General features: G+C 35.5%; 1 protein-coding gene across 9 annotated transcripts in view; it reads right to left on the bottom strand.

The window, feature by feature from the left end:
• Positions 1 to 26422, bottom strand: part of PRDM2 (PR/SET domain 2) — a 197856-nt gene that overhangs the window by 145644 nt on the left and 25790 nt on the right. For 8 of the 9 annotated variants that reach the window (XR_466508.3, XM_007491750.3, XM_016422196.2 and 5 more), the window contains 2 exons: positions 9977 to 10094; positions 2346 to 2449 (listed from right to left, as the gene is read on the bottom strand). Coding sequence is in view for 7 of the 9 variants with exons in the window: in XM_007491750.3 (XP_007491812.2) it covers positions 2346 to 2449; positions 9977 to 10094 (222 nt within the window). In the remaining 2 variants the exon portion in view is untranslated. Of the gene's footprint in view, positions 1 to 2345; positions 2450 to 9976; positions 10095 to 26422 lie in introns of those variants that run through there. The other variant, XM_056795745.1, reaches the window with a different exon arrangement.

Below are 26422 nucleotides of genomic sequence, written 5' to 3' on the forward strand. Positions count from 1 at the left end.
GTAATATTTTATGTGTTATTTTGTGGTTAAAATGTTAGGAACAGTGCATGTTATAAGGATTGATTTTTTTCATAAAGAATTATATGCATAAAAGTATATTTTCAGCAATCTCTAACAGAAGATTATAGTTTCTAGTAGTCAAGGGAATTTAACTCCCTATTTCTCACAGGGTTCCATGAATCAACGTTCATATCTTTTACTTTCTCTCAAGTTTCTAGGAAGGTTATTCCTGTTAACTTTGATATTGACAACCACCAAATGAACTTCTACAGGTATTTTATCCCCATTTTATAGAGATTTTAAAGAGGATTTTTTTCCCTAAAGTCAATTTCAAATTATAAAAAATGTCACTTTTATTTTCCAGGTGAAAACTGAAGTCTAAGAAGTAAGTTATTCCATTTCCTTTCATCTCCCTAATCCTCTCTTTCCCTTGAAGGTTTCATGTTATGAACCAAGAGGAAACCTATCCAAGCCTCCAGGGAGTTCACACAGGGAAAGCAAGGAAAACAATCTTTCTGCACAGAGGAGGTAGACAACATAACTTTTTTCTTTCCACATTATCCTGACCACTCCTTCCATTATTTTATTTTCTCCCTTGTCTGAGCACAAAACAACCAGAGTGAATTTTGTATCTCATTGTTTAGTAAAAATACCAAAATATTTATTATCACCAACTTCAAATTAACAGAAACATTTTAGATGAATTTGTTATAATGGAATTTCACCTATACATACCTGAGATAAAATCATTCTGCAATAAAGACAAAGTCCATTGTTTAATCATTTATCCTTGACCTCACAATAAACTTGACATTGATGAATACCCTACTTCTTGATGTTCTCTCCTCTCCTGACTTATGTAGTCTGTACTGGTCTGATTTTCCTTCTTTCTATCCCTCTCCCTCCCACACTTTTTTTAACCCTTATCTTCTGAATTAGAATGAATAGGAAGTATTGGTTAGGATACTAAATATTGATTCCAAGGCAGAAGAGCAGTAAGGATCTAGGCAACTGGGGTTAAGCAACTTGCCCAGGGTCATACAGCTACAGTCTAGCTGCCCTCTTTCACTACTCCTTTTTTACCTCTTTCACCAACTGTTCTTTCTCCTACTCCTAACCCCCTAAAAATTGGTCTTCTCCAGGAGTTCAGTCTCCAGTCCTCTCTTCTAGTTTTTTCTTTGTACTTTCCTTTAGAGAGCTCATCCACTTCCACCATATATCCTTTAAAGATACTTCCTCAGCACACTGTAAAGAGATACACCACTTCACAAAGGAGCTAGAAGACTTGGTAAAAGTCTCCATTACAAACTTATTAAATATATGCCCTTAAGCAATCTCCTTGAACCTCCATTTACTCATCTATAAAAAAAAGGTAAGAATACTTGTGCCACTTATCCCAAAGTGGTGTTATACAGAAGGTACTTTGTAATCTTTAAAACACTTTATAATTGCAGGTCATTATTTTTAATATTATAGTCAGGCAATCCATCAACAGGAAAGTATTTATTAAATATTTACTATTTGTCAGAAACTGTGCTAAATGTTGGGGATACAATCTAATAGCTTCATTTATAATAATAGTAATGTATATATATATATGTGTATAAATGCAAACACAAATACACATACACACATATGCACTTTGAAAAACCACAGTGATCACATAATAGGAAGTATATAAACCTATACAGCTAAATAAATATTTTATGTAACTGAAATCAATCAATTTTAAATTAAATCAATTTCCCCATAAAAATTATTAGGAATAAAAGAAGAGAATAAGAACAAGAAGAAAGAATACTCTTTGTTTAAGTATCTGTACTGTTTAGACATCTGTGGTGTTAAATCAATGAGAAATACCAAAATACCCTTTCTTTTGAAATTAAGTAAAGCCTTCCATTTTAATTTCTCATAATTAAGAACTCCTACAAACTTTTAAATTTGTACCAAATGTCTCTCAAAGCACATATATAGAGTCCTATAAAATGAGAAACTATTTCACAGATGGTCAAGATCTTACTGCGAAGCCTAACTCTATGATTAAGATTAAACAAACAAACAAACAAACAACACGGTTGATATTTACTGCAGAGTAAGGCTAAGTTTCAGCCTCATGAAGCAAAATAATTGCATTAATCTCTTAGTTGTGCTCCAAAGGAAGCACATTTCACGTGATGGAAACATTTCTTACTTTACATCTGAGTATCTAAAATTGGGGGGGGGGGGTGGACATTTTAAAATTATATTAATAAATGTCAAATCTTCTAAGGAAAAAAACTCAAATTCAAAAAAGGATCCACATAACACTCATCCATAGCTTGGTTCAGGGCCACATGTATACTCACCTCCCACATGTACACATTGTTCTTCACTTGAGATCTTTTCTTCTTGTCACCAACAAATGGGCCAAATTTTTTCCCTTTTAAAATTGACTTTGCAGCCCAGACACCTATTAGTGAAATCAGCAACAATATGATTGAATTACTGTTTTTTTTAAAGAGTAAAAATAAACATAAATTTCATAAAGTAAACAAGGGATCGATTACAAAAAGCTAGCTTAGCATAAAAATGACAATGAAATGGCTCAAGAAAAAAATTCATGCTATAATGAAAAAAATACAATTATTTTAAGATAGCAAAAGCAGACATTTTATTTTATTACCTTATATTTATTACAAAACTAAACATTATGTTTTAAACAATTGTATTTAAGGACAAATATTTAGATAAATTCTTGCTTTAAATTTATTCAAATCCTATGTGGTTATATAAATGATCTAAATTGTTATTCATTTAAAAGAAATATTTTATAGGACACCTTAGTATAAATATATCACCACATTATCAACTAGAAACTTTTCACCATGATTACATCAGATCTTTAATTAGGAATGGGTCACATATAGATATAAATAGAATTGGAACCATCACTTAGATCTTTTCCCAGCTCCATAATTCACTGACCAATGTTGACCATAAGTTTAGTTTGGTCAAAAAAATGTTAAAACAAAATTAAAATAACAAAGCAACATTATTTTCATAGTTAACACCTTAAGTAGTCATTCCATCTATCCAAAGAAAAGGAAGGAAGGTAATCTCCCAAATGCCCTAATTAGCAAGTAGAGTTGATTTTCAAATCCACAGATGATTAAAAGAAATTTTACTAGTTTTTATTAAATTTGCTGGAGATAGTGTATATTCCTGTGGTGATTTACCTAATAGAACTAATAGATGTCGACTTGACCACAAAGGAAGGAAGCATTAGAAATTCCAAAGAAAGCATATATCATTGTATAGAGCTATTTCATATAAGGGCAAATAGCCACTTATACTGCAATTATCCCTGGGAACATGACTGTACTCCAGTATTGGGATTAAGTGATGTGACTGAATCAAGAGTAAAATAAATTTTTTTCAGAATAGTCTATTTAAGGATCCAGCAAAATTTCACAAAAATAACATATTGCAATATTTCCATGAAAAATTATTTAAATTTAAAAAGTCTTAAGTACTTAAGGAGTAAACCCTCATCCAAAATTCAAAATCAGAAGACCCAAGGAGGGGATATGGCTGGGGATGTAGACTCTAAATGAGCATCCTAATGCAAACACCAACAACAAGGAAATGGGATCTGATCAAGGACACATGTAATACCCAATGAAATTGTGCGCCAGCTGCGTGAAGGGTGGGGGTTATGAAGAGAAATAATGTGATTCTTGTACCAAAGGAATAATGTTCTAAATTGACTAAATGAATTAATTTTTTAAAAAATCAGAGAACCCAAGTTCTTGGAGCATCCAAAAAACTCCAATTTTGTCACTACTAACCATGTGAACTTAGAGTTAAAATTCATTTCTATTCTTTGCATCTATTATTTCCTCCAAAAAATGAGGATATTACAATGGATTAGGTTTATTTATACCTTTAAGGATTATGAACCTATGAAATAACTTTTAAAATTTGCTATCCAGAATGCCTTATTACAACACATTCAACACATTCAGAATTTTCCTGTAATCTTATGATTTCAATTTGCTAAATATTAATTATAAACAAAATTTAAGGTGAGTTGAATCATTCTGCCACGAGTTTGCTGTACTTTATAGCTGAAATTAATTATTTATTTATAAATTATCTTTCCATTTTCTTTTTTAAAAACCAGATAATACCAGACTTTAAAGGAATCTTATAGACCACTTAGGACAGCTGGTATCTAAACAAAACACACATGAAGTCCATCCAACCTTTACTTAAAGACATTTAATAAAAGATGGTTGAATACTTTTCAAGGCAAGTGGTTACATTTTGGGACAGTTTCTGCTAGCAGGTTTTGTTTTACCTCAAGCATGAATCTGTCTCTTTGCAATTATCAGCTCATATTTCGTAGCTCTACCCTTTGCAGTCAAGCAGAATAAATCTGATCTCTCTATCATATTGTCTTCACATATTTTACCAATTAATCAAACATCAATTTAACATCTACAATACGTCAGGCATTACTGGAAGACAGCTATTATGTTCCCTTAAGACTTACCTTCTCTATTTGAAACACCCTGGATTCTTTCAAAGGATCCTCATAAACTGAAAGTCCTTCACCTTACTGCTAATAAACTCCACCTTAACAATGTTGTTCTTCAAATTTACCACCCAAGGGCCTACTTGTACAAAAACATTTATAACAGCTCTTTTTGTAGTGGCAAAAAATTGGAAATTGTGTCCACCAATTGGGAAATAGTTGAACAAACTGTGGTATGTTGGTGATGGAATACTATTATGCTATAAAAAATGATAAGCAGGATGATTTCAGAAAAAGCTGGAAAGATCTGCATTAACTGATACAAAGCGAAATAAACAGAACTGGGAAAATATTGTACACAGTAATACCAATACTGCATGATGATCAATCAACTGTGAAAACTTGGCTACTCAACAATGCAATGATCTGGGACAATTTTGAATGACATGATGGGAAATACTATCAACCTCCACAGGTCTGTTGGACTCAGATGGATGTGGATCAAAGCATACTATCTTTTACATCAGTGTATTTACAGTTTTATTTTGGGGTTTGGGCTTTGTATGAGTGTGATCTTACAACACGAACCAAAATGGAAGTGTGTTTTGCATGGTAAAAAAAATATATATATTTCAAATAACAAAAAAAATAATTTCCACGCATGGGTTGCTAGGTGGCTCAGTGAATGGCAAGCCAAGAACAAAAAAACATACTCTCAATATGGTCTGATTAGAGCAAGGTACAGCAAGGCTATAACCTCCTTATTGGAAGTTGTCTCTCAACATAGCTTGAGATTAAATAACCATTTTTTATTTCCAATTCACCCTGCTGACTCATGCTAAGCTTCTGGTTCACTGAAAATAGCAGATCTTCTAAATAACCAGGGGAAGTCAATTTTTTTTAAACCCAAGGGATAATAAGACTTTATATTTATCCCTAGATTTATCTTGTTGGATTCAGGCCTTTTGAGATCACTTTAGTTCCTGTCTCTAAACAATTATTCACTCAAAAAGCGCAAGCTTTATCCTAAACATTCAAAATAATAGAAACAAAAACAAAACAGCCACTGACTTGAAAGAGATTACATTCTATTGGGGAAATAACACATACACAAATGTATATACAAAGTAATGTCAGGGGAAAGCAATAACATCTGGAGGATCAGGAAAGGCTTTGTGTATAATGGTGCCTCAGTTGAACTTTACAGAAGCTAGGCATGCCAATTCTGGGGAAGAGTCAGAGGAAAAATCTAGAGACAGACAATGGGATGCACTTTAGGTAGGGGCCTAGAAAGGATGCATTAAACTCTGGTCCAGAAATTATTTGAAAGATTTATGACAGCTAAAGTCATAAAGCAAGGATGGATAGAGGAGAGTCTAGGATTCTGAGGTCGATTCATGTTATTTTTATGGTACATTGATATCTCACAATCTGTGTGCATAGTAATGGTGTTGATGTGTTATATTTTATACTAGGATCAAAAGTGCAAGAGAATACATATATTTATATCATTTCGGACAAGTAATATAGGCCCCTTCACACCATTTTGCTTCTGATATTTATCAAAATTTTATGTCAACTCCATAGACCCAACTCAAACATGATTCAATTTGATTTGTTCTGGCTAACTTTTAGTGATACCTAAGTTAAAAGGAAAATTTCAAAGACTACACATAAAGAATAATTGGGATTTTTGTAGACTAAAATCCTTTGGATAGTCATACAGGAAAGATAGGAAGTTCTCATTAAATTTTAATGCCACAAAGAGAACAACAATGAGAAGGAGAAAGGATGTTACCTAAAAAGTCAGAAATGTATATGAAGGGAGCTCACCAGCCAAGTCAAATTTCAAAAAGATGAAAACAAGAACAAGTAATTTGAGGAGGGATATCAACTTGTGACATGGTATGAAAAGACTAATGTCAGGAGGAGTGTGTAAGCTTTGGGCATGATAAGACCAGTGAGAAAAGTAAAGGGGCATGACATTTTTAGGAAAGAGATGCCCATTCTATGGTAGGTGATCACTGACCACAAAAGGTGAAGGTCCCACTTGGGTCTTTTCCAATTCCTTTCTTAAGTGTTGCAAGACTTAGAACTTGCTGAGCTACTTGTGCTGTGATTTTTGAAAGACCACAGACAATATGAGAAATACTATAGGCCTGAAAAGGACAGGTCTCCCAACTTTCAGAAAGGAGATACAAATAGAATCTGTAAACTATTGGCCAAGAAACTGGTTCCTGAGGAACCTCTAAAACATGGTAAAGAAATTTTAAGTTTTTACCTTTTTAAAAAATATTAACTTTATTTCTAAATGGGCAACTAGATAGCATAGTAGATAGAGTACTGAGACTGAAGACAAGAAGACATCTTCCTGAGTTCAAATTAGCTATGTTGCCCTGGGCAAGTCACTTCACTGTTTGCCTCAGTTTCCTCATCTGAAGAAGGAAATGGCAAATCAAATCAGTTTCTTTGCCAAGAAAACCCCAAATGAGATCATGAATAGTTGGAGATGACTGAACAACAATTTCCAAATATATCCCTGCCCAACCAGTGATCCATCTCTTTTAACAAAGAATAAAAACAAAGTGGGGAAAAGTTCGATAAAACTAACCAACATTTCAACAAAATCTGAAAGTAGAAACAATGTCTAACATCCCTAGACCCCTGCTGGCAAAGAAGTAAAGGAATGAAATTTTCTTATTTCTTCTTCAGGTACAAGTTTGGTCATTATATTTATACTATATTATTAAAAGGAGAGTGAATATCTATAAAAGAAATAGTGATCACAAAAGAGCTAGCATGACTTCATCAAGAAGAGATCATTTTAGAGCAACCTTTCATATCTAAAAAAAATTCTATGACTTTGAAAATGATGTTATCAGAGAAATGCTATTAGTTTATAGGTTACTAGGATGTTAGTAAAGCATTTGATAGTGTTTCTCATGCTACTGAGGTGGGTCGGGGAGATAGAGAGAAGTAAACTGGATGCTACTACAATAGACAGATTCAGGACTGGTTGACTGACCAGTCTTTAATGGCTCAATGTTAACTTGGAAGGAGCTCACCTTCCAAGGAAGGTGTATTCCAAAGATATGAGCTGAGCCATCTATGATTTAGCTACAGGTTATATAGCATATTCTAGAATTTGCAAATGGCAGGAAGCTGTGAGGCATAATACCATGAGGTGCTGGAGGCCATCCCCAGCTTATGTGAGCAATCAAGGTGAAATATTGTCTAGATTCTACCTTGGGATTCTTCAGCTGGGGTTCATTTTGATAACTGTTTTCATCAATAAAAATTATTCTCTTTTTCCATCTTACATATATTTTATTTTGTGTATTTTAAAATATTATTATGAAAATTAATCCATATCTTCACCAGACTGTCAAAGGGATTAATGACCCAAAAAAGGTTAAGAACTCCTGTTCTCCCACTGAAGCTACTGCCCTTGAGTATACTGCTATTCTGCTCCTACTCAACTGCATCAATCCACAGCCTCCATTACTACTGAGTACTATCCTTTGACAAAACTCTGTTATTTGACTAGAACTAGTCCCCTACCAAAGCCTCACATATACCATGTCTACTGCATCCGGAACTCTCCCCCAAGGCAGAGCTTCCCTCTAGGACCAGAGCCTTAGGGAACAAAGACTAAGATTACAGACATTTTGCTCATCTACAAAAAGGGGTCCCTGACATCAAGTACAGTTTCCTTTCTTACCTAGTATTTTAAAGGGAAATAGTTGAGGGCAGCTGGATGGCTCAGTGGATTGGGAGCCAGGATGAGAGCAGGAGGTCCTGGGTTCAAATCTGGCCTCAAATACTTTCTAGCTATGTGACCCTGGACAAGTCACTTAACCCCCATTGCCTAGCCCTTACCACTCTTCTGCCTTGGAACCAATACCTAGTATTGATTCTAAGATGGAAGATAAGAGTTTTTTTAAAAAAAGGGAAACAGTAATAATAATAGTAGCTAGCATTTTTATAGTGCCCACTATGTGCCAGGCATTAGATTAAGTGCTTTACAAAAATGATTTCACTTGATATAACAATTCTATGAGTTGGGTACTATTATTATCTCCATTTTACAGTTGAGAAAACTGAGGTAAGCAGAAGTTAAGTGATTTGCCCAAGACACTCTTAGTGTCAGAGGCTATATATGAAAGTCTTCCTGACTCCAAGTTCAGTACTCTAAACACTGTACCTACCACTAAGTGCCTCAGTCTGGTGCTTTCTTCTGCCATTTACTGGGAGAACTAGTCAAAAGATATATCCCTCTCTTAGTATTAACAAATTTCCACCTTTTCTTCTAATCCTGGTAACATAAAATCGTTAGCTGCTTAAATGCTTAAATCCTCTCATCCCTATCCATCCCTCCCCCAAACTAAAATCCAGTTCTACCCTTCCCTTTTCTTATGTTTTCTAGAAGCCTAATTCTATTAACAAACTTCTCTTCACCTTAAGCCTTTTTTCTCATGTTTTTCCTCTTCTCTCCTCTTCCTTACCTCATATTACTCAGATGCTTTCTGCCACTTTCCCCTCTTTTACCTGTCTCCCACAAAGCCAGTCTTATTCTTTGACAGGGCCAACTTCTCTGTAATGCACAAGTGATCTCATTCTATCCTATCTTCTCCAGCAGATTGCCCCCTCTGTCATACCTACTCCCTCACATCTTCAACTTCTCCCTGTCTTGCTGGTTCATCCCCTACTGCCTACAAACATGCCCATGTCTCTCCCCTCCTTAAAAATCCCTCACTTGATCTATCCATCCCCATAGTCCAAGACAGAAGAGGGTCTGGACACAATCCTTGGAACAATACTAGAAACTACCACCAATATCATGACTATTAATTAATCAATTCTTTTTGCCAGTTGAAATCATCTAATTATATTATGAACCAACTTTCCTAGAGCATAACAGGAGAAAAAGTCAATTGTTTTGTTGCAATTCTGGAATTCAGATGTAATGAATTCTCCTGAACCAAATTAGTCCAATAGGCTTCTAATTTAACCAATTATTTTATCTGTTTAGAAACACCCACCCTGCCTAAATCACGGGATTACTATATGGATATCTGTGACACTTATGAATAATGTTTATGCTAGTATAGGGGAAATTGGAAAGGACTCTATAATGGGAAAGAGTTTTCATTACCATTTGATATTCAAAGAGAAACTTTTAAAGTACTTTGACTTAATTTTATTTTTAGGCAGCAATTATTTTCATATACTTTCTTTTTCTATACTATATTAGTTTTTATGTAATTTTCCTCTCTCATTTTAATCCATTTGAAATTGAGATTTGGTTGCAGAGCTGCTCAATCTATTGAAGTCAAATAAATATGTAGATAATTCCTTTACCTTAAAAATATGAAAAAAAAAAACTAGAGCATTTCAACATTACTTTTTTGTTGCTGTTTTAAATTCTTTCTCTAATTTCTGCATAACTGTGATACTCACCAATCCGTGTCGTGTCAACAGCAGATGGAAAAAGCCTTACTTCCTCAGGAAGCCCTCGAAACACATGTTCAGGTACATCAGCTAGGGTCTCCGGGGCTTCCAAAGACTCAAGAGTGTTCTACAAAGTGAAAAAACAGAAAGATCATAACAGAAGAAGAAAATCAAAGAGCTCAACATGTTCTTCTAGTTTAATTATGTATAAAGTAAAAAATCAAATCTGAAGCTGCCACCCAAGTAAAATGTGCTGTAAGGGACTCCACTCCAAAAGATGCTTTGAGGTTCCCTACTTTTTGTTTATAGGTCTCCAAACCGTCAGCAAAAGAACTTTAATAATCCAATCCTGATTTTTTACCTCTATCTCATTGCAGAATCTAAGGCCTGACACACTGTAGGTACTTAATAAATGTTAGCTATTTAAATAAGCAGCCCATTTTATGAACTGCCTTTCAGGGTTCACTTACTCCAGCAGCCAAATGTTACAAAAGTTCACATTGAATCTCATTACCCAGTAGCCTTATGTCATACTTTTAAAATGCAAAGAAAATAAATCATTTTAGACTAGCATATACCTGAAAGACATTACAATACAAATTAGAATGGATTATGATTTTGCCAACACAATATCCAATTACATTAAATGTTTCCATAACATAGAAAAGTAACCTGGCTTTATGGATAGCCATCCTCTAAACTTGGAATACGTGGGTTTAGGTCTCACTTCTGACTCAGACTTGCTATGACCATAGTGACAACCCAGTGCCCTAAGTCAAAAAGCATTTATGAAGTGCTTGCTGTATGCCAGACACTATGCAAAACACTGAAGGTACAAAGAAAGGCAAAGCTGCCTTCAACTTCTCATGATGGAGACAACCGTGAGAACTAGGGGGGCAACAAGGGGAGCTAGGTGGCTTAGTAGATTGAGAACCAGGCCTAGAGACAGGAGGTCCTGAGTTTAGATGTTACCCTTAGATACTTCCTGGCTATGAGACCCTGGGCAAGTTACTTAACCCTCACTGCCTAGCCCCTACCACTCTTCTGCCTTGGAACCAATACAGCACATTGATTCTAAAACAGAAGGAAAGGACTTTAATTTTTTTTATTTAATTTTAAAAATAAATAAAATTAAAGGGTACACATAAAATCTATATAGAAGAGATAGAAAGGAATCTCAGAGGAGGAAATCAGGAGCTGTTGTAGGGAAAGGAATAGAGAAATGGGCAAGACCTCCTGAAGAAGGCAAGATTTGGGCTGGGTTGGGTCTCTATTTCCTTTTTAGCTCATGCTCTTATCCTGAAGAGTATAGGGTTATGAGTTCTGATCTCTGCAACTGGAACAGAGATACTCATGTAGTTTGTTTGTCTCAAAAAACTCTAAGACAAGAAGGCAAGGGCTCAACAAACAGGGCTGAATTCGGTTAAGTGACTTGCCCAGGGTCACAAAGAGAGGACATGTCTCAGGTCATATTTGAACCCAGAACCTCCTAACTCCATGTCTGGCTCTCTATCCACTGAGCCACCTAGATTCCCCTGGGCTGAGTTTTAAAGGAAGCCAAGAGAAACCAAAATGCAGAAATAAGGAGACCTAGTATTTATTCCAGGCATGGGTAACAGTCAGTGCAAAGGCATGCAAACATGATATAGAGAAAGCATCACATGTGCAAGGTAAAGAAAGAGGCCATTTTAGCTGGATCAGAGTATGTGTGTGGAAGAGATGAGATTATGGCAAGTATTGAATGCCAAAGGGAGAATTTCTATTTGATCTGGAAGGTAAAAGGGAATCACTGGAGCTTAGTGAATAACAGAGCATAACATATGCAAACCAGTAATTTAGGAAAAATCACTTTGGCAGTTGGGTGGACAGAGGATTAGTGTCAGGAGAAACTTGAGGCAGGAAGACCATAGCAATGGTCTAGGCAAGAAATAGTTAGGGCCTGAATTAGGGTGGATGTGAGTAGAGGGGAAGCATACAAGAGATAGTGTGGAAAGTCAACAACAAAATATTTAGAAACAATTTATACATGTGGGATAAGTGATGGGACCAGTCTAGATGACTGAGAGGTGACAGCACCCTCAATGGTAACAGGGAAGTTTGGGGTGGAGAGGAATTACAGAACATTATATTGGGGCATACTGAGTTTGAAATGTCTACAGGACATCCCAATTAAAGATGTCCAAGACAGCTGGTGATTAAGATCTGGAGCTTAGGAGAAAGACTAGGATTTGGTAGTATACATCTGGGAACCATTTACATAGAAATGAAAAAACTATATTATAAATGCTATAGAATAGTTAGTTGCTATCATTCATGGAGGAAATTTCCTCATTGAAGAATACAAAAATGAAATTATAGCCTAAATCAAAATAAAGAAGCACATTAAAGTATATCCACTACAATCATTCCCCATTGCAGCTCCCCCTCCCCATACACACAATGATCACAGGTTTATATTTAAAAAGGGGAAGCTGATACAACACATTCATTTTACAAATAAGGAAACGGAGGCCTAAAGGGCTTAACTGACTTTCTTAAGGTCACAAAAGTAGCATATCAAGGTTCAAACCTAGGTCTTCTAACTACAAATCTGGAACTTTTTTCACTATACAACTATTCCCTCAAAACCAAGATTGTATTCTTTTAAGTTAATAGTAATTTATCACCCCATATAAAATAATTTGTATACAAATATGCCAGAAATGAAAATTTATTATAGAACTATCAATCAAATTGTGGAAGGCATTCAGGGCATGAAAAACAAGAGTTTCAAAATTTTATCACACAAAAGTTAAAAAAGAACAAATTCAGCTCATTCTAAAACATGACTAGGGGAAGGAAGGAAGCATTTCTCTAGGACTTCCTGTGTCTAGGGCTAATTTGATGTTTTTTCATTTGATCAAACAGCAAAGTAACTTTGAGTGAAAAGGAAAAATTAGATTTTCTGCAAAATCAGGTACCAATAATACCTCAGAAAGCTGAAATGTGAATCCCATCTCAAAACTACTAAGAAGTCCTTTGAACATCTATTGCTATTGCACTGAGAAGGAAAATTTTGAGTCAAAGATTTCCAAATGAACCAATCCCAACAAGGTACAAATTGAGTACTAATTTACTAATTAACTGAATTTTCCCCATGTCATAATAAACCATCCTGAACATTCCACACCAATGTTTTCAGTTTGGCCTGGAGGGTGCACTGAATTAGGATAGGCTACACAATTCCTGTATCAAGCTAGAAAGCTAAAAACTAATCCCGCAAGATACTACTACACCTATCATCCAAAGATCATCCCATCTTAGCTTGGAGATACTTATTACTACATATTTGGCATCCAGGTAATTAACTATTTGAACCACAGGAATTCATGAAAAGAGAAGTATGGAGAATCTAAAACCATTAATGGAGGTAATATCTTCACTTTATGAAATCACTGGTGTTTGAAGTAAACATCTGCTAAGTATAGGAAATTCTCCCAATTTGTAAATTCCAACCACTCAAATTTCTATCTACTAAGGGTTCATTTCAAAGAAAAAAACTTGAAAAAAAGTTTTTAACTATAAAAGCTAAATTGTTAGACAAGTTTCTCTTCTGCAACATCCTACCTAGTTAGAGAAATATGAGATGGCCTCTATACAGGGATATAATAATAGAACTTCATAACGGAAGGCAATTCTTTCATGAACTATTTTAGCACCACACAGCCTTAGATATAAATCTGTCAAATTATAAATTTTTTGAGCTGGAGTGGGGAAAAAAAGGCTTCCCCTATGTACAGAAAGGTAGAGTGAAGGGTAGAGAACCTAGCTCACCTAACTTGCCTTATGCCCTAAGTTCTCCTCTCAGAGAAAACTAACTTCTCTAATGAGTAAGTAGGGCATGTTCAGTGCTCAAACTACATGAGTATCTCTGTTCCAATTGCAGAGATCAGAACTCATAACCCTATACTCTTCAGGATAAGAGCATGAGCTAAAAAGGAAATAGAGATCCTTGGCTGGTTCCACGAACTGGAAAGGAAAATAACAATATTAGCTCATATTTCATGTATAGCTTTCTACAAATTATTTCATTTAAGAAGGTCAGTATTAAAATAACAGGAGAAAGGCAGGTTCAAACTAAGGTTCTCACTCATATCCAGCAAGTTGGTCAAGCTGACCAAAAAAGAAAATAGTACTACTGAAGAATCTCTGGAAGGATATATGTATTTATACTCTATCAGTAAATTTGAGGTTTAACCATTCTGGGAAATATCCAGTTATGCAAGAAAAGTGACTTAATTAGTATTATTCTTCCACTTAGCAATCCCATTACTAGATATATGTCCTAAGAAGATCAAATACCTAAAGAAAGGGTCAACATATAACCCAAAATATTCACAGCAGCACTTTTGGTGGTAAGAGATTAAATATCCATTGATTGGGAAAGGCTATATATATATTTCAGGATATAAATATAAGGGTATATTATTATACAGTAAGAAACAAAAATTTTACAGAATACATAGAAACGTGGAATACTTGTATTAAACAATGCAGAATGAAAAAAAGAAAACCTACAATTACAATAATTTAAAGAAAGTTAAATTGTGAGTTTTTTGTTGTTTTTCACTTCTGACCTTTACACCAAATAAAACAAGCATTTTCACAAAATGAGGGCTACTTATAAAATGGCAGTTCTCTGCTGTGTAAAGCATGGCTTTCCTTTCAAATATATAACAATTCAACATGTAACTTTCATGATTATCTTGCCTGTCTTCTGTGCATTTTCCAGAATGAACCTCACTTCAAAGTGACTCTCTTCTTTCTTTATTGCAAGTGAGGTTGGGAGGAATCGGGGTCACTAGTATACACCAACCTTCCCTTCCCAACTCCCATCTGGGAAAGTAGGAGAATTTTTATTTTATTTTTTTAATCTTTACCTTCTGTCTTAGAATCAACACTGTCTTGGTTCCAAGGCAAAAGAATGGTAAGGGCTAGGCAATGGGGGTTAAGTGACTTGCCCAGGGTCGCACAGCTAAGAAGTATCTGTGGCCAGATTTGAGCACAGGACCTGTCATCTCAAGGCCTGAAAATTACCCACTAGGTGACACAGTTGCTCCCTGGAGCATTTATTTTTTAATTCCCTTCACATGTACTTCAATTAAAGTAGCAGGAAAATAAAATCCTTATAACAAATAAGCAGAGTCAAGCAAAACTAATTCCCATATTGTAAAATGCATGTTTCATTCTACACAATGAATCAATTGTCTGTGTCAGGAACTCAGTAGCATTCTTCATCATTATTTCTCTAGAACAATGGAAGGTCTGAAATGAGTTCTGAAATCTTTTGATATTGATATGTCTGTTTTAAAATAATGTCAATATATATAAATTGTTCTGATAATTTAATTATGTCTCAACTCAGACAGATCTTAGGTTTCTCTGAAACCTTCCATTTCCCCATAATTCCACCTTTCTTTCAAACTTCCCTATCAAGAGTATCACCATTGTAAACTGATCCAACCATTCTGGAGGACAATTTAGAATTATGCCCCATGGGCTATCAATGATCTGAGACAATCCTGAAAGACATGATGGAGAATCTATCCCCATCTCCAGAGAAAGAACAATTGGAGTTGTCTTTCACATCAGTGTGTTTATGATTTTAATTGGGGTTTTGGTTATATATGTGTTCTCTTACAAAAATAACCAATGTGGAAGTGTGCTTTGCATGACAATAAAAATAATATATATACATATACATATATACATATATATATGTGTGTGTATATATATATATATATATATATATTTAATATTACCATCCTATGGAGCAGCTAGGTGGCTCAGTGAATTGAGAGCCAGGCCTGGAGTGAGGAAGTCCTGGGTTCAAATCTAACCTCCAACACTTCCTAGTTGTCTGACTCTGGGCAAGTCACTTAACCCTACTGCCTTGCCCCTACTGCTCTTTTGCCTTGAAACTGATACCTAGTATCCATTCTGCAAAATTTCTTTACCAGTTCTCTTTAATCTTAGGACCTTCCTTGGAAGTAAGACTACCTCTAAATTATCCTATATGTATCTTGCTTATATATAGTTGTTTGCATGTTGTCTCACCCATTAGACTGTGATATCTGAGAATAGAAGCTATTTATTTTTTGCCTTTCTGTGTCCCTAGATCTATTAGCCCAATGCCTGGCACAAAATAAGAGCTGAATAAATGCTAGCTGACTAACTAAATGATAAACCATTACATAAATTACTTTCATAATACCCCAATCAATGGGTAGCCTCTTAGTTTCCATTTCTTTGAGTTATTATAAATATTTTTATACTTCTTTTTCTTCTCTTTAAAAAAAAATCTCCTTGGGGTATAAGCCTAGTACAGTTTAGTGACTTTGGACACATGGCTCCAAACTGCTTTCCAAAATAGCTAGAACAATTAATAGGTCCACCAGCAAGTGCACTAGTGTACCAATTTTCTCAGAGCCCCTCCAAAAAATTGTAATTTTGTTTTTCTGTCTTCTTTGCCCGTCTGACGAGTATACTAAAGTTGTTTTAATATGCCATTCTCTAATGCTGATTTAGAGCATGTTTTTATATGGCTGTTCATAGCTCAGATTTTTTCCCTTAGAAAATTACCTATTCATTCTCCTTTGAATATCGATTACAAAAAGGGTTTTATTGCTATAAATTGGAATCTATTCCTTGTAAATTTTGGAAATAAGAACTATCCAGTCAGAGAAGCTTCCCACTTAGTTACTTTTCTCATTTTAAAGGCAGTGGTTTTATTTATGCAATTAACTTTTTAAATTTTAAGTGATCAAAATGTTCTATTTTATCTTTCATGATCTTCTCTATTCCTCCTTTGGCCATGAATGTTCTCCTAATCATACATCCAAAAGGTAATTTCTTCCTTGTTCCTCTAATATTTTCATAATGTTATACTTTAAAGCTTATTATATGGTATAAAACGTTAACCCATACATAATTTCTGGCAGATTTTTTTCCATTCTTCCAAGCAAATTTTGTCAAGTAGTAAAAAGTCTTACCCTAAGAGCTGGGTTCTTTGGATTTATCAAACAGTAAGTTATTGAGGGTTTTTTTGTGTCTGTATATTGTATACAATTTGCAGTGGGTAATCAGTAAAACTCCCTACTATTCAAGAGCCAGATTAAAATGTAATTATGAAATGTTTAACAATATAAAATACATTATGACACATGTTAATTTGCCATTTTCTAAGGCAATATTCAGCCCAGGAATCCATTTTTATTTGAGTTTGACACTACTGGTGATTATAATCTCTTCCATTTTCAACCTTTCTTAAGGAGGACTCAATTATTTTAATGATTACTACACTTTGTAGTACACCATTGAGTCCATTTGAGATTCTGTTAGGGCCCCTTTTTTCCCACTTTTTCCCCCCCTTTTCTAGGCTCATGAAATTTTTGATCTGTCCTTCTAAATCAGGCATCCCCAAACTAGGGCCTGTGAGCCATGTGCATCCCCCCAAGGTCATTTATCTGGCCCCCACTGCACTTCTGGAAGGGGCATCTCTTTCATCGGTGGTCAGTGAGAGGAGCACTATATGTGGTGGCACCACAAAGTGTGGTGGCACCACAAAGTGCAGCGTCACTCACGTACAGTACTACTTCCAGTGACATAATCCTGTGTGGTGCCTTGTTCTGAGAATGCCATGAAAAGGATTATGTGGCTGCACAATGGAAGACATCAGCATGATGAGCTGTGATCTGGGGGAGGGGATTCCGCACTGTGTATACTGCTGCCCTGGTATAGTGGTGGCAGTGATGGGCCTGTGCAAGGTGTGACAAGCCCATCACAGCCAGCGCTGCAGCCTCCGCTATCCTAGACAGCAGTATACAGATTTGTTCAGTTTTTTTTATAGTCTGGCCCTCCAACGGTCTGAGGGACAGTGAACTGGCCCCCTGTGTAAAAAGTTTGGGGACCCCTGTTCTAAATGAATTCTTTTTTTTCCAGGCCTGTAAAATAATCTTTGATAGTTTAATTTGTAAGGTATGAACAAGTAAATTATTTTAGGCAGCATATTTGCCCAGCTTATTCATGTCTTCAATATGTATTCAATATTCAATTCATAGTCTATATTTCTGTGACATGTATAGTTTTATAGGTGCATTCATATACTTTCCATTTATGCCTTGGTGGAGAGGCTCTCAAAGTACTTTCTATACATTGTATAGCTATTTGAACAGAATTTTTCTTTTTATCTCTTGTTGCTTGATTTTTATGGTAATATACAGAATGTCTACTTAATAGCTAGCATTTACATTACATTCTTTAACTATATTGGTAATCTCTAAAATGAGAATAATAATTGCTCCTATTTTACAGGGCTGCTATGAGGATCAAACTGAGCCAATAGTATTAAAGAATGTAATGTAAAAGCTAGCTATTATTATTAAGTACATTCTGCATATTACCAACATTCAACTCAACTGTAACACCTAGTTGCCTCTTATAGTTTCAATTAATTTTTTCATTGATTCTTCTGAGTATTCTCTATATAGACTACCATTACCATCTGCAAAAAATGAGTTTTGTTTCCTCTTTGCCTACTACCTCAATACCTTTTTCTTGCTGTGTTGCTTTATATAATTTGTTATTATCGCATGATGATTCATCCAGTGGAAAATTACTCTTCATTATATAATTGTTTTAGTTTCATATTTGTATTAGATACCTGATGCTTAACAGAGACATGTGATGACAAAGTTGTTTTTTCCTCACCTATCACCATCTTAAAGAAATTTTTGTTTTAAAGAAAGGAAAGAGGGTGAAGGATGAGTCGAGGAAGAATGCTTAACTTTTAAAGATCTAATGCAGTTAACAGACTAGGAACCCTTCTCTGCAACCAAATAAGTTACCAACAGTAACCATAATTATCCAGCAAATAGGGGTAGCTATAAAAATCTAAGATGGATGTGATTATCAAGTATCAAATGGCCACACTTTCTCCAATAGCTCATTAACTTACAGAAACTTGAGCAATTTTATGTTTCTACACTCTTCAATACACAAAGTAATCCTATTTTGAAAGCCAATTACACCCAAAAAAATCAGTTCTCACTAAATTCTTTAACAATCTAATTATGCTGTTCATCTCAAACTTTCAAACCCACAGTAGGCCTAAGTAAGTGGACAGAAGGAACTATTGACTGGATTTCATTTAAAAGTCAAAGTTTGATTATACACAGAGACTGATATACTGTGGTACAATCGAATGTAATGAACTTCTCCATTAGTGGCAATGCAGTGATCCTGAACAACCTGGAGGGATTGTTTAACACAGAAGAAAAACAACTGCTTGAATACATGAGTTGAGGGGATATGGCTGGGGAAGTAGACTCTAAATGAACATCCTAATGCAAACACCAACAACAGGGAAATAGGTTTAGATCAAGAACACATGTAATACTCAGTAGAATTGCGCATCAGCTACAGGAAGGGAGGGAAAGAATATGATTCTTGTAACCAAGGAATAATGTTCTAAATTGACTAAATAAATAACTTACAGTGAAAAATAAAATAAAATAAAACAAAAGTCAAAGTTTTTGACTTTTAAATACATGAGTTCAAGTCTAGAGTTAACTAAATATTGGCAATTTTATACCTGGGAATTCCCAATTCCAATGAAATTACAGTGCCAGTCCCTTTCCCTTATAATTTAAAATGTAAAAGAAAACAATAAGGGTCAACTCCACTGAAGATGCTAATCAACTATCTAATTGTTATTACCACATACTTACTTAAGCCATTTGGAACTATACCCCAAAAGTTACTAAACTATGTATACCTTTTAATCAGCTATACCAGTACTATGCCTCTACTGACAAAGATTAAAGAAAATGGGAAAGGATCTATATATTCAAAAATGTTTATAGCAGCCCTTTTGGGGATGGCAAGGAACTAGACACTAGGAATGCCCATTAATTGTGAAATACCTAAACAAAATATGGTATATGAATATAATGAAATATTATTGAAACATAAGAAAGGAAAAGGTGGCTTTACTATTCACTATCTAGTGAGAATAATGCCTCAAAAAAGAAAGTGCCCTTAAAGCAATTTTTGAATGGAACAAAAGAAACCAGAAAGATGTTCAAAGGAGACAAGGACATCTTTGAAACATATTATTGAATTTATACTTTAAAAAAAACAAGCTGTATGTAGATTTGCAGTTCTTTTTATTGCCCTCTTTGTATACAGAAATTTTTATATTTTGTTGTTTGTCAAGTTCAAAGTAATAAAAAATATATGAAGGTAAAAACTGCTTTAAAATTGCTCTCCAGTTGCTTTCTTTATGTACATCCATATCTTTAATTGAAAACTCAAGTAAAGCTACTGAGACTTCTAATTATTCTACCCTCTACCACATAAACAGGTATATAGGAGCCCTAAATAAATGCTTGTAAAATTTAATTGTTGAAATGAATATGCTGTTTGCTCACTGTTTCACAATATTCTTTTAACAGTGGTAGGTTCTAAAACATTACCAGCAAAATCTATTTTAAATATTTAATATTCACCATTCTGAGAAATAAGCTTTTCCAACACAGAAGAGTCAAAATCCAAACCCAACCCCAACCCACCAAAAAAAATCAAGACATAATCTCACAAAACTTATAAAAAATGTTTTTCTTCCTTGAGGAGAGTTTAAATATAATCACAAGAGGTAGCAAGGTTGTACAATGGATAGAAAACTAGACTTGAAGACAGGAGACTACAAATCCTGGCTCTAACTCATACATCTTCAGCTGTGTAACCCTGGGCAAGTCACCTAACCCTCTGTTTTCCTCAGTTTCCTTATCTGTAAAATGAGGATACTAACAGGACAAGCTTCTGAGGGTTGTTATGAGATCCAATGGGGTAACATAATTATTTATATGGCTACTACTTCTGTTTCCTTTAACTAGATCAAATGATATTATGCACAGTTAAGAAACTTCAGGAGCATAGTTCCAAATGATTTAATTTAGTTTGTGGTATTCAGGTTAGTGCACTGCAAATCTTAAAACAACTATAGAAATGCTAACTATCCCAATCACTGGTAATTCATACAGAAGCCCTGTTCCAGTCCCTAAATCATAGTAGAAAGGACCGTAGATGTTCAAAAGCTAGATCCAAGGCAGTCCTAGCAAGTCCTATATAGTCAGAGTTCTTTTTTAAAGCCTCTAGCTTTATTAAATGATAAATTAATATTTCTGTTATAGAAAGGAGAGTTGAGGAAAAAAGACTTGGGGGTTATATTATCTAGTATTTAAACTATGAAAAATGAAGACTTCATTTTGAAAACTAGTACAAAAAAAACAAAAAAAATGGATTATATGGGGGTGTCCCAAAAATCATAGTGCATTTTTAAGCCATGAAAACTGCACCAGAGGCAACTAGGTAGCACAAGAGATAAGAACACTAGATCTGGAATTAGGAAGATCTACATGCAAAACTTCACTTTAGATATTTACTATGTGACCCCACGCTAGTCATTTAACCTGTTTTCCTAAATTCCCTCAAGTGTAAAATTATGTAAAATTATGAGGATCAAATGTGATTTTTTAAAAGCACTTAATACAGTGCTTGGCACACAGTAGGCATTATAGAAATACTCATTCTTTTTCCCTTACTTTTGCCAAAAATGTATCTCAGCATTAAAATCAATGTCATTTACATTAGGATTTCAAGAGGGGAAAAAAATGAAAAACTGGAAAAACAAGATGCTTTAGATCAGCCAATTAATATACATTTATAAAATACCTACCATGTGTTGGGCAATGTAATAGAGCATTTACTGGGTCAGAAAAACTGCCTAAGACACTTATTATGAACATGACACTGGGTCAAGTCACTTAATCTCTCTCAGCCTCAGCTTAGTCATCTATAAAATAGGGTGATAATAGTACCTACCTATTGTGAGGATCAATAGGGTAACATGTAAAGTGTCTTGCAAACATTCAAGTGCTAAATAAATGTAAGCTGGGATGAGGAAGCAGATTTGCCAGGTTCTGTGTTAGGTGCTGGACAAAAAGACAAAAGATGGAATGATCCCTGTCCTACACAGTTTACTGTGTATTTATTAGGGGGAAAATATGTATACATACAAGTATATACAAGAGAAATACAAAGCATAGTAGACAGAGCAGTTGGAAGTATTAGACAATACTTTTTTATGTGTAAGGTGCCTAATCAGGATTAAAGGAAGTAAAGGATTCAGTAAGGCAGAAGAGAGAAGAGAATGCCTTTTAGGCATCAGCCAAGGCAAAAGCACAAGGACAGGAATGAATGAGAAGGCCAATTTAACTAGATGATAAGGGGCCATGACAGAGACTTTTGGATAAGAAGCCAAGTTGTGAAAAATTTTCCATGTTAAATAAAGAAGTGTTTCTATTTGATCCCAGAAGTAGGGAACAGGGAGCCATTGGAGTTTACTGAGTAGCAAAGGAGCCATGCTTCAGGTATATCTCTAAGGCAGCTGAATGGAGAGGTTAGAGAAGAAAAGATCTGAGGACCAGAAACCAATTAGGTTATTGCAACAGAGTAGGAGAAAGAGAGAGAATGAGGATGAACTAAGTGTGGTTGGATCAGAGGAAAGCAGAGGGTAGATTCAAGATATACTGCTTATGGGATAACTGTTTTGTGAGTAAGGAATTCAGCATGACACCAAGGCTGTGAGCCTCTGCAACTAAAAAGATGATGATGTCTTTAGCAAAAACTATGAAACAACATCTATTTTTGACATGTTGAATCTGAAGTCCCTGAGAAAGGGATATTTTTATTTAAGCTATGATTCAAAGGGCAAGAATTAAGAGTTTGCTAGTTGCTGTGAATGCAATGCCTTCTGACTAGGGCTCACACCCAGGAGAATCCTATAAAGGACAATGACTAAGTCATTTCTCCAACGGAGATGAACCCAGTGGCTCTTCCTATAGCAGGAGTCGTCAGCTGATTCACTGAATTGCTGGAGGTTCTGGTGTTGTAGGGGGCAGTTAGATGGTTGCAATTGATAAGAGTGCCAGGCCTGGAGTCAGGAAGACTCATCTTCTGGAATGTAAATCTGGTCTCTGACACTAGCTATGCAACCCTGGGTAAGCCACTATAGGAATAGAAATTAGGGATAGAGTAATTTCAGCGATTAGCTATAAGAAGAGAAGGGAATCTGGATATAAGCTCTGGGAGAGGATTCTGAGAAGGAGAGAAGGATTGTGGAAGTTTTACTGGCAATTAACTGTCATTTGCACTCTCTGTCCTGATTTCAACCAAGCCTGAAGGAGGTTTTTTGCTCTGACAGAGTTTCGGCTTGGAAGTCCTAAATCTCATGGAGAGATTTGTGACTCCTTGGTTGGATCTGCTTTGGAGTGAACTGTTTCCCTGAGTACCAAGACCATCTGCCAGTGATCCATCTCCAGAAATTCTCTTGGCCAAGGTAATCCAAAGATTGGCACCTGGGACTTTGGGTTACTTAGAGTAGTCAACCCCAGGCTTTCTTTTTCCTCTTTTGTTAATCACTAGTGGGTAGATTAGCAGAGTCAGATAGCTTTGGGTTTTTTTGGGTTTTTTAGATAACAGCAGGGAGCTATAGGCAGGACCCAGAGAAAGAAGGGCTCTCCTTTTGCAAGAGGTGTAGAAGATGGGTGGAATCTACATTTTAAGAGTGATACTCTACCAGTTTTCCTTACTCCCACTAAAAAATAAATTTTGTTATCCTATAAACCAAGAGGTTTGTGCTTTACTGGCCCTGGGGAAGTTCCTAGCTAGGTTGTATCATCTCACATCCCTCTTGGACCTATTTCACCACTTCATCCGTTGTCTCAGTTTCATCATCTGTAAAGTGAGCTGGAAAAGGAAATAGTAAACCACTCCAAGATCTTTGTTAAGAAAACCCCAAGTGTCCCTCAATTGGGGAATGGTTGAACAAATTATGGTATATGGTGGTGATCAGATATAAGAAATCATGAACTGCTTGATTTCTATAAAAACTGGGAAGACCTCCATGAACTGATGCAGAATGAAATGAGCAGAACCAGGAGAACATTATACAAAGCAATGCAATGATCCAGGACAATGCCGAGGGACTTATGAAAAAGAATGCTATCCACATTGAGAGAAAGAACTGTAGGAGTACAAACACAGAAGAAAAACAGATGTCTTATCAGTTGTTTATATGGGTATAGGATTTGGGGGTTTGGGTTTTAAAAGATCACTCTATTACAAAAATGAATAATGCAGAAATGCGTATTAAGTGATAATACATGTATAACCCAGTGGAATTGCTGGTCAGCTCTGGGAGGGGGAGGGAAAGGGGGAGAGAGAGAACATGGATCATATAATCATGGAAAAATAGTTTAAAATAATTTTTTTAAAAGAAAACTCCAAGTGGGGTCATGAAGATTCAGATACAACAATGATCTCATTAAAGAGGGTTTCCCTGAAATGTTGCAAATTACAACCCATCTATACCTACTTATCCTGTGCAACTCATCTCCATTACTGCCCAAGAATTCACAAAGGGGAAGGAATTCCACCTGAAGTAGTGAAAGTCTTCTATGGATATAAAGAATATAAAGTATACGAGCTGCCCAATCTCTCACTCTCACCACATGTCAAACTTATCTTTTGGGATCATATGTTTCTTATGATGAACATCCTTTACACTATTATTTGTTTACAATGTCTTGTAACCTGATCCTACCATATCTTTCATCCCAGGGGTGTTCCTCAACCTCAATTATTTTAAGACTAGTATTCTATGATTTGCAGTTATAAATCTCCAGAAAAATAGTGACATTAAAAATGGACCTCTATTTCAGGAAGCAGCTGGGAGGAGTGGGTCACTAAAAGACCTGCAATTTCCCCTAAAGGAACATAACCCACTCTTCCTGCTTCATTATGACCCAACTCTTTGTGCATTCTCTTTACTGGTCATATAAAAAGGCTCTTCTCCAAAAAGGCAGCTCCCACACAAATGTCAAATTGTACAAGATTTCCCAGAAGACACAACAAATAATTCTGTTCAATCACACTGTTAACATGGAAGCACAAACTACCTACATCATGAAGGACATGCAGCCCAGAATCCCAGGCAGAAAAGCCTAGGTATATATGTGCCACCAGATGCTACCATTAATGCATGACATTATCTTGACTGCTTCAAGCCTTAAAATCCTATAGCCCCGCCTTGATGAAATCTGTAATTATTCAAAAACAATCCACACAGGAAAAACTAAGCTTATTATCTAATCTACAATGACCAGTTCACAGAGTTTGTCCATCAGTATGCATGGGCAGAAAACAAATGGATGATGAAATAAGATGATTTTTTTTTTAATCTAGACCTGTGATTTTACTTTTATAAAGAACATCCAGTGAAGAAACTCCCTCAAACAATGTGCACCTTAAAGCACTGAATTGTTAAGGAACTTATTCCAAGTCATATAGTCAATATCAGGATGTAATCCAGGTCTTCCTTACTACACAAAATAGACTCTCTATCCCCTTGATGCTTCTCAATTAAAAAGAAAATAAGTTTTAAAATAAAATAAAAGCTACATGGATTACTTGGAAAATATACCTCAATTTAACCTTTACACATGCTCTGATACACTTACACAAAAATATGTAATCTCTTTAACTATGAAAAATATTTTATTAAAAATTTTTACATTATAATTCATGTTACATTTCCTCCACCAAATACTAATTTCATGAACAGACTTTTCCAGGCCAGATGAGCTGGTCAGCAATAGAGAGGCATACATGCCAACTGGGCCCTAGTATCTCTCTTCCTTTTACAATCCACCCATCATATGATTTCTCTTCTGTGACTGGTCCTACCATGACATTAACCAATGCTACATAACTAAATAATTACTCATTGCAGTAAACCAGCTGATGTGTATGAAAGGAAGCCTGGTAAGGTACATAAACTATTGAACTGGGAATCAGGGAAAATGAATATGAATTCTGCCACAATCTTACTAACTGGGTAAATCATTTGACCTCTCTGTCTCACTTTCCTAATCCAAAAAATAGGGAAAATAATAAATATTTCACAGAGAAGTGAGGATTAAGTGAAATATGTAAAACTGCTATTGTAATTATTTGCCATAATTGTTCTGCATATTATATTTTTAAATCCTCAAAACCATATTCATTTTCATACTGCCTCAACCTGGGGCTCAGATCATGGGTCCACTTAGGCCAGCACTGGCAAATCTTTTAGAAATTGCATGCCCAAACTGCACCTTCAAGCTGCCTAAGCCCCTATCTCCCTCACTTCCATATTACTCCAAAGGGCAGAGAGAAGTGCTTGCATTGGATGGCTGGACAGAGGGTTGGGGCATATGAAAATTGTCCTCAGGTCCTGTGGAAAGGGGAAACAGAGCAGCCCCCTTGGCACGTCTTCACCAACACAGAATCTAGACAATCCCCAGTTGGAGGGAA

Source organism: Monodelphis domestica, chromosome 4 (genome assembly GCF_027887165.1).
Source record: "Monodelphis domestica isolate mMonDom1 chromosome 4, mMonDom1.pri, whole genome shotgun sequence".
Classification (NCBI taxonomy): domain Eukaryota; kingdom Metazoa; phylum Chordata; class Mammalia; order Didelphimorphia; family Didelphidae; genus Monodelphis; species Monodelphis domestica.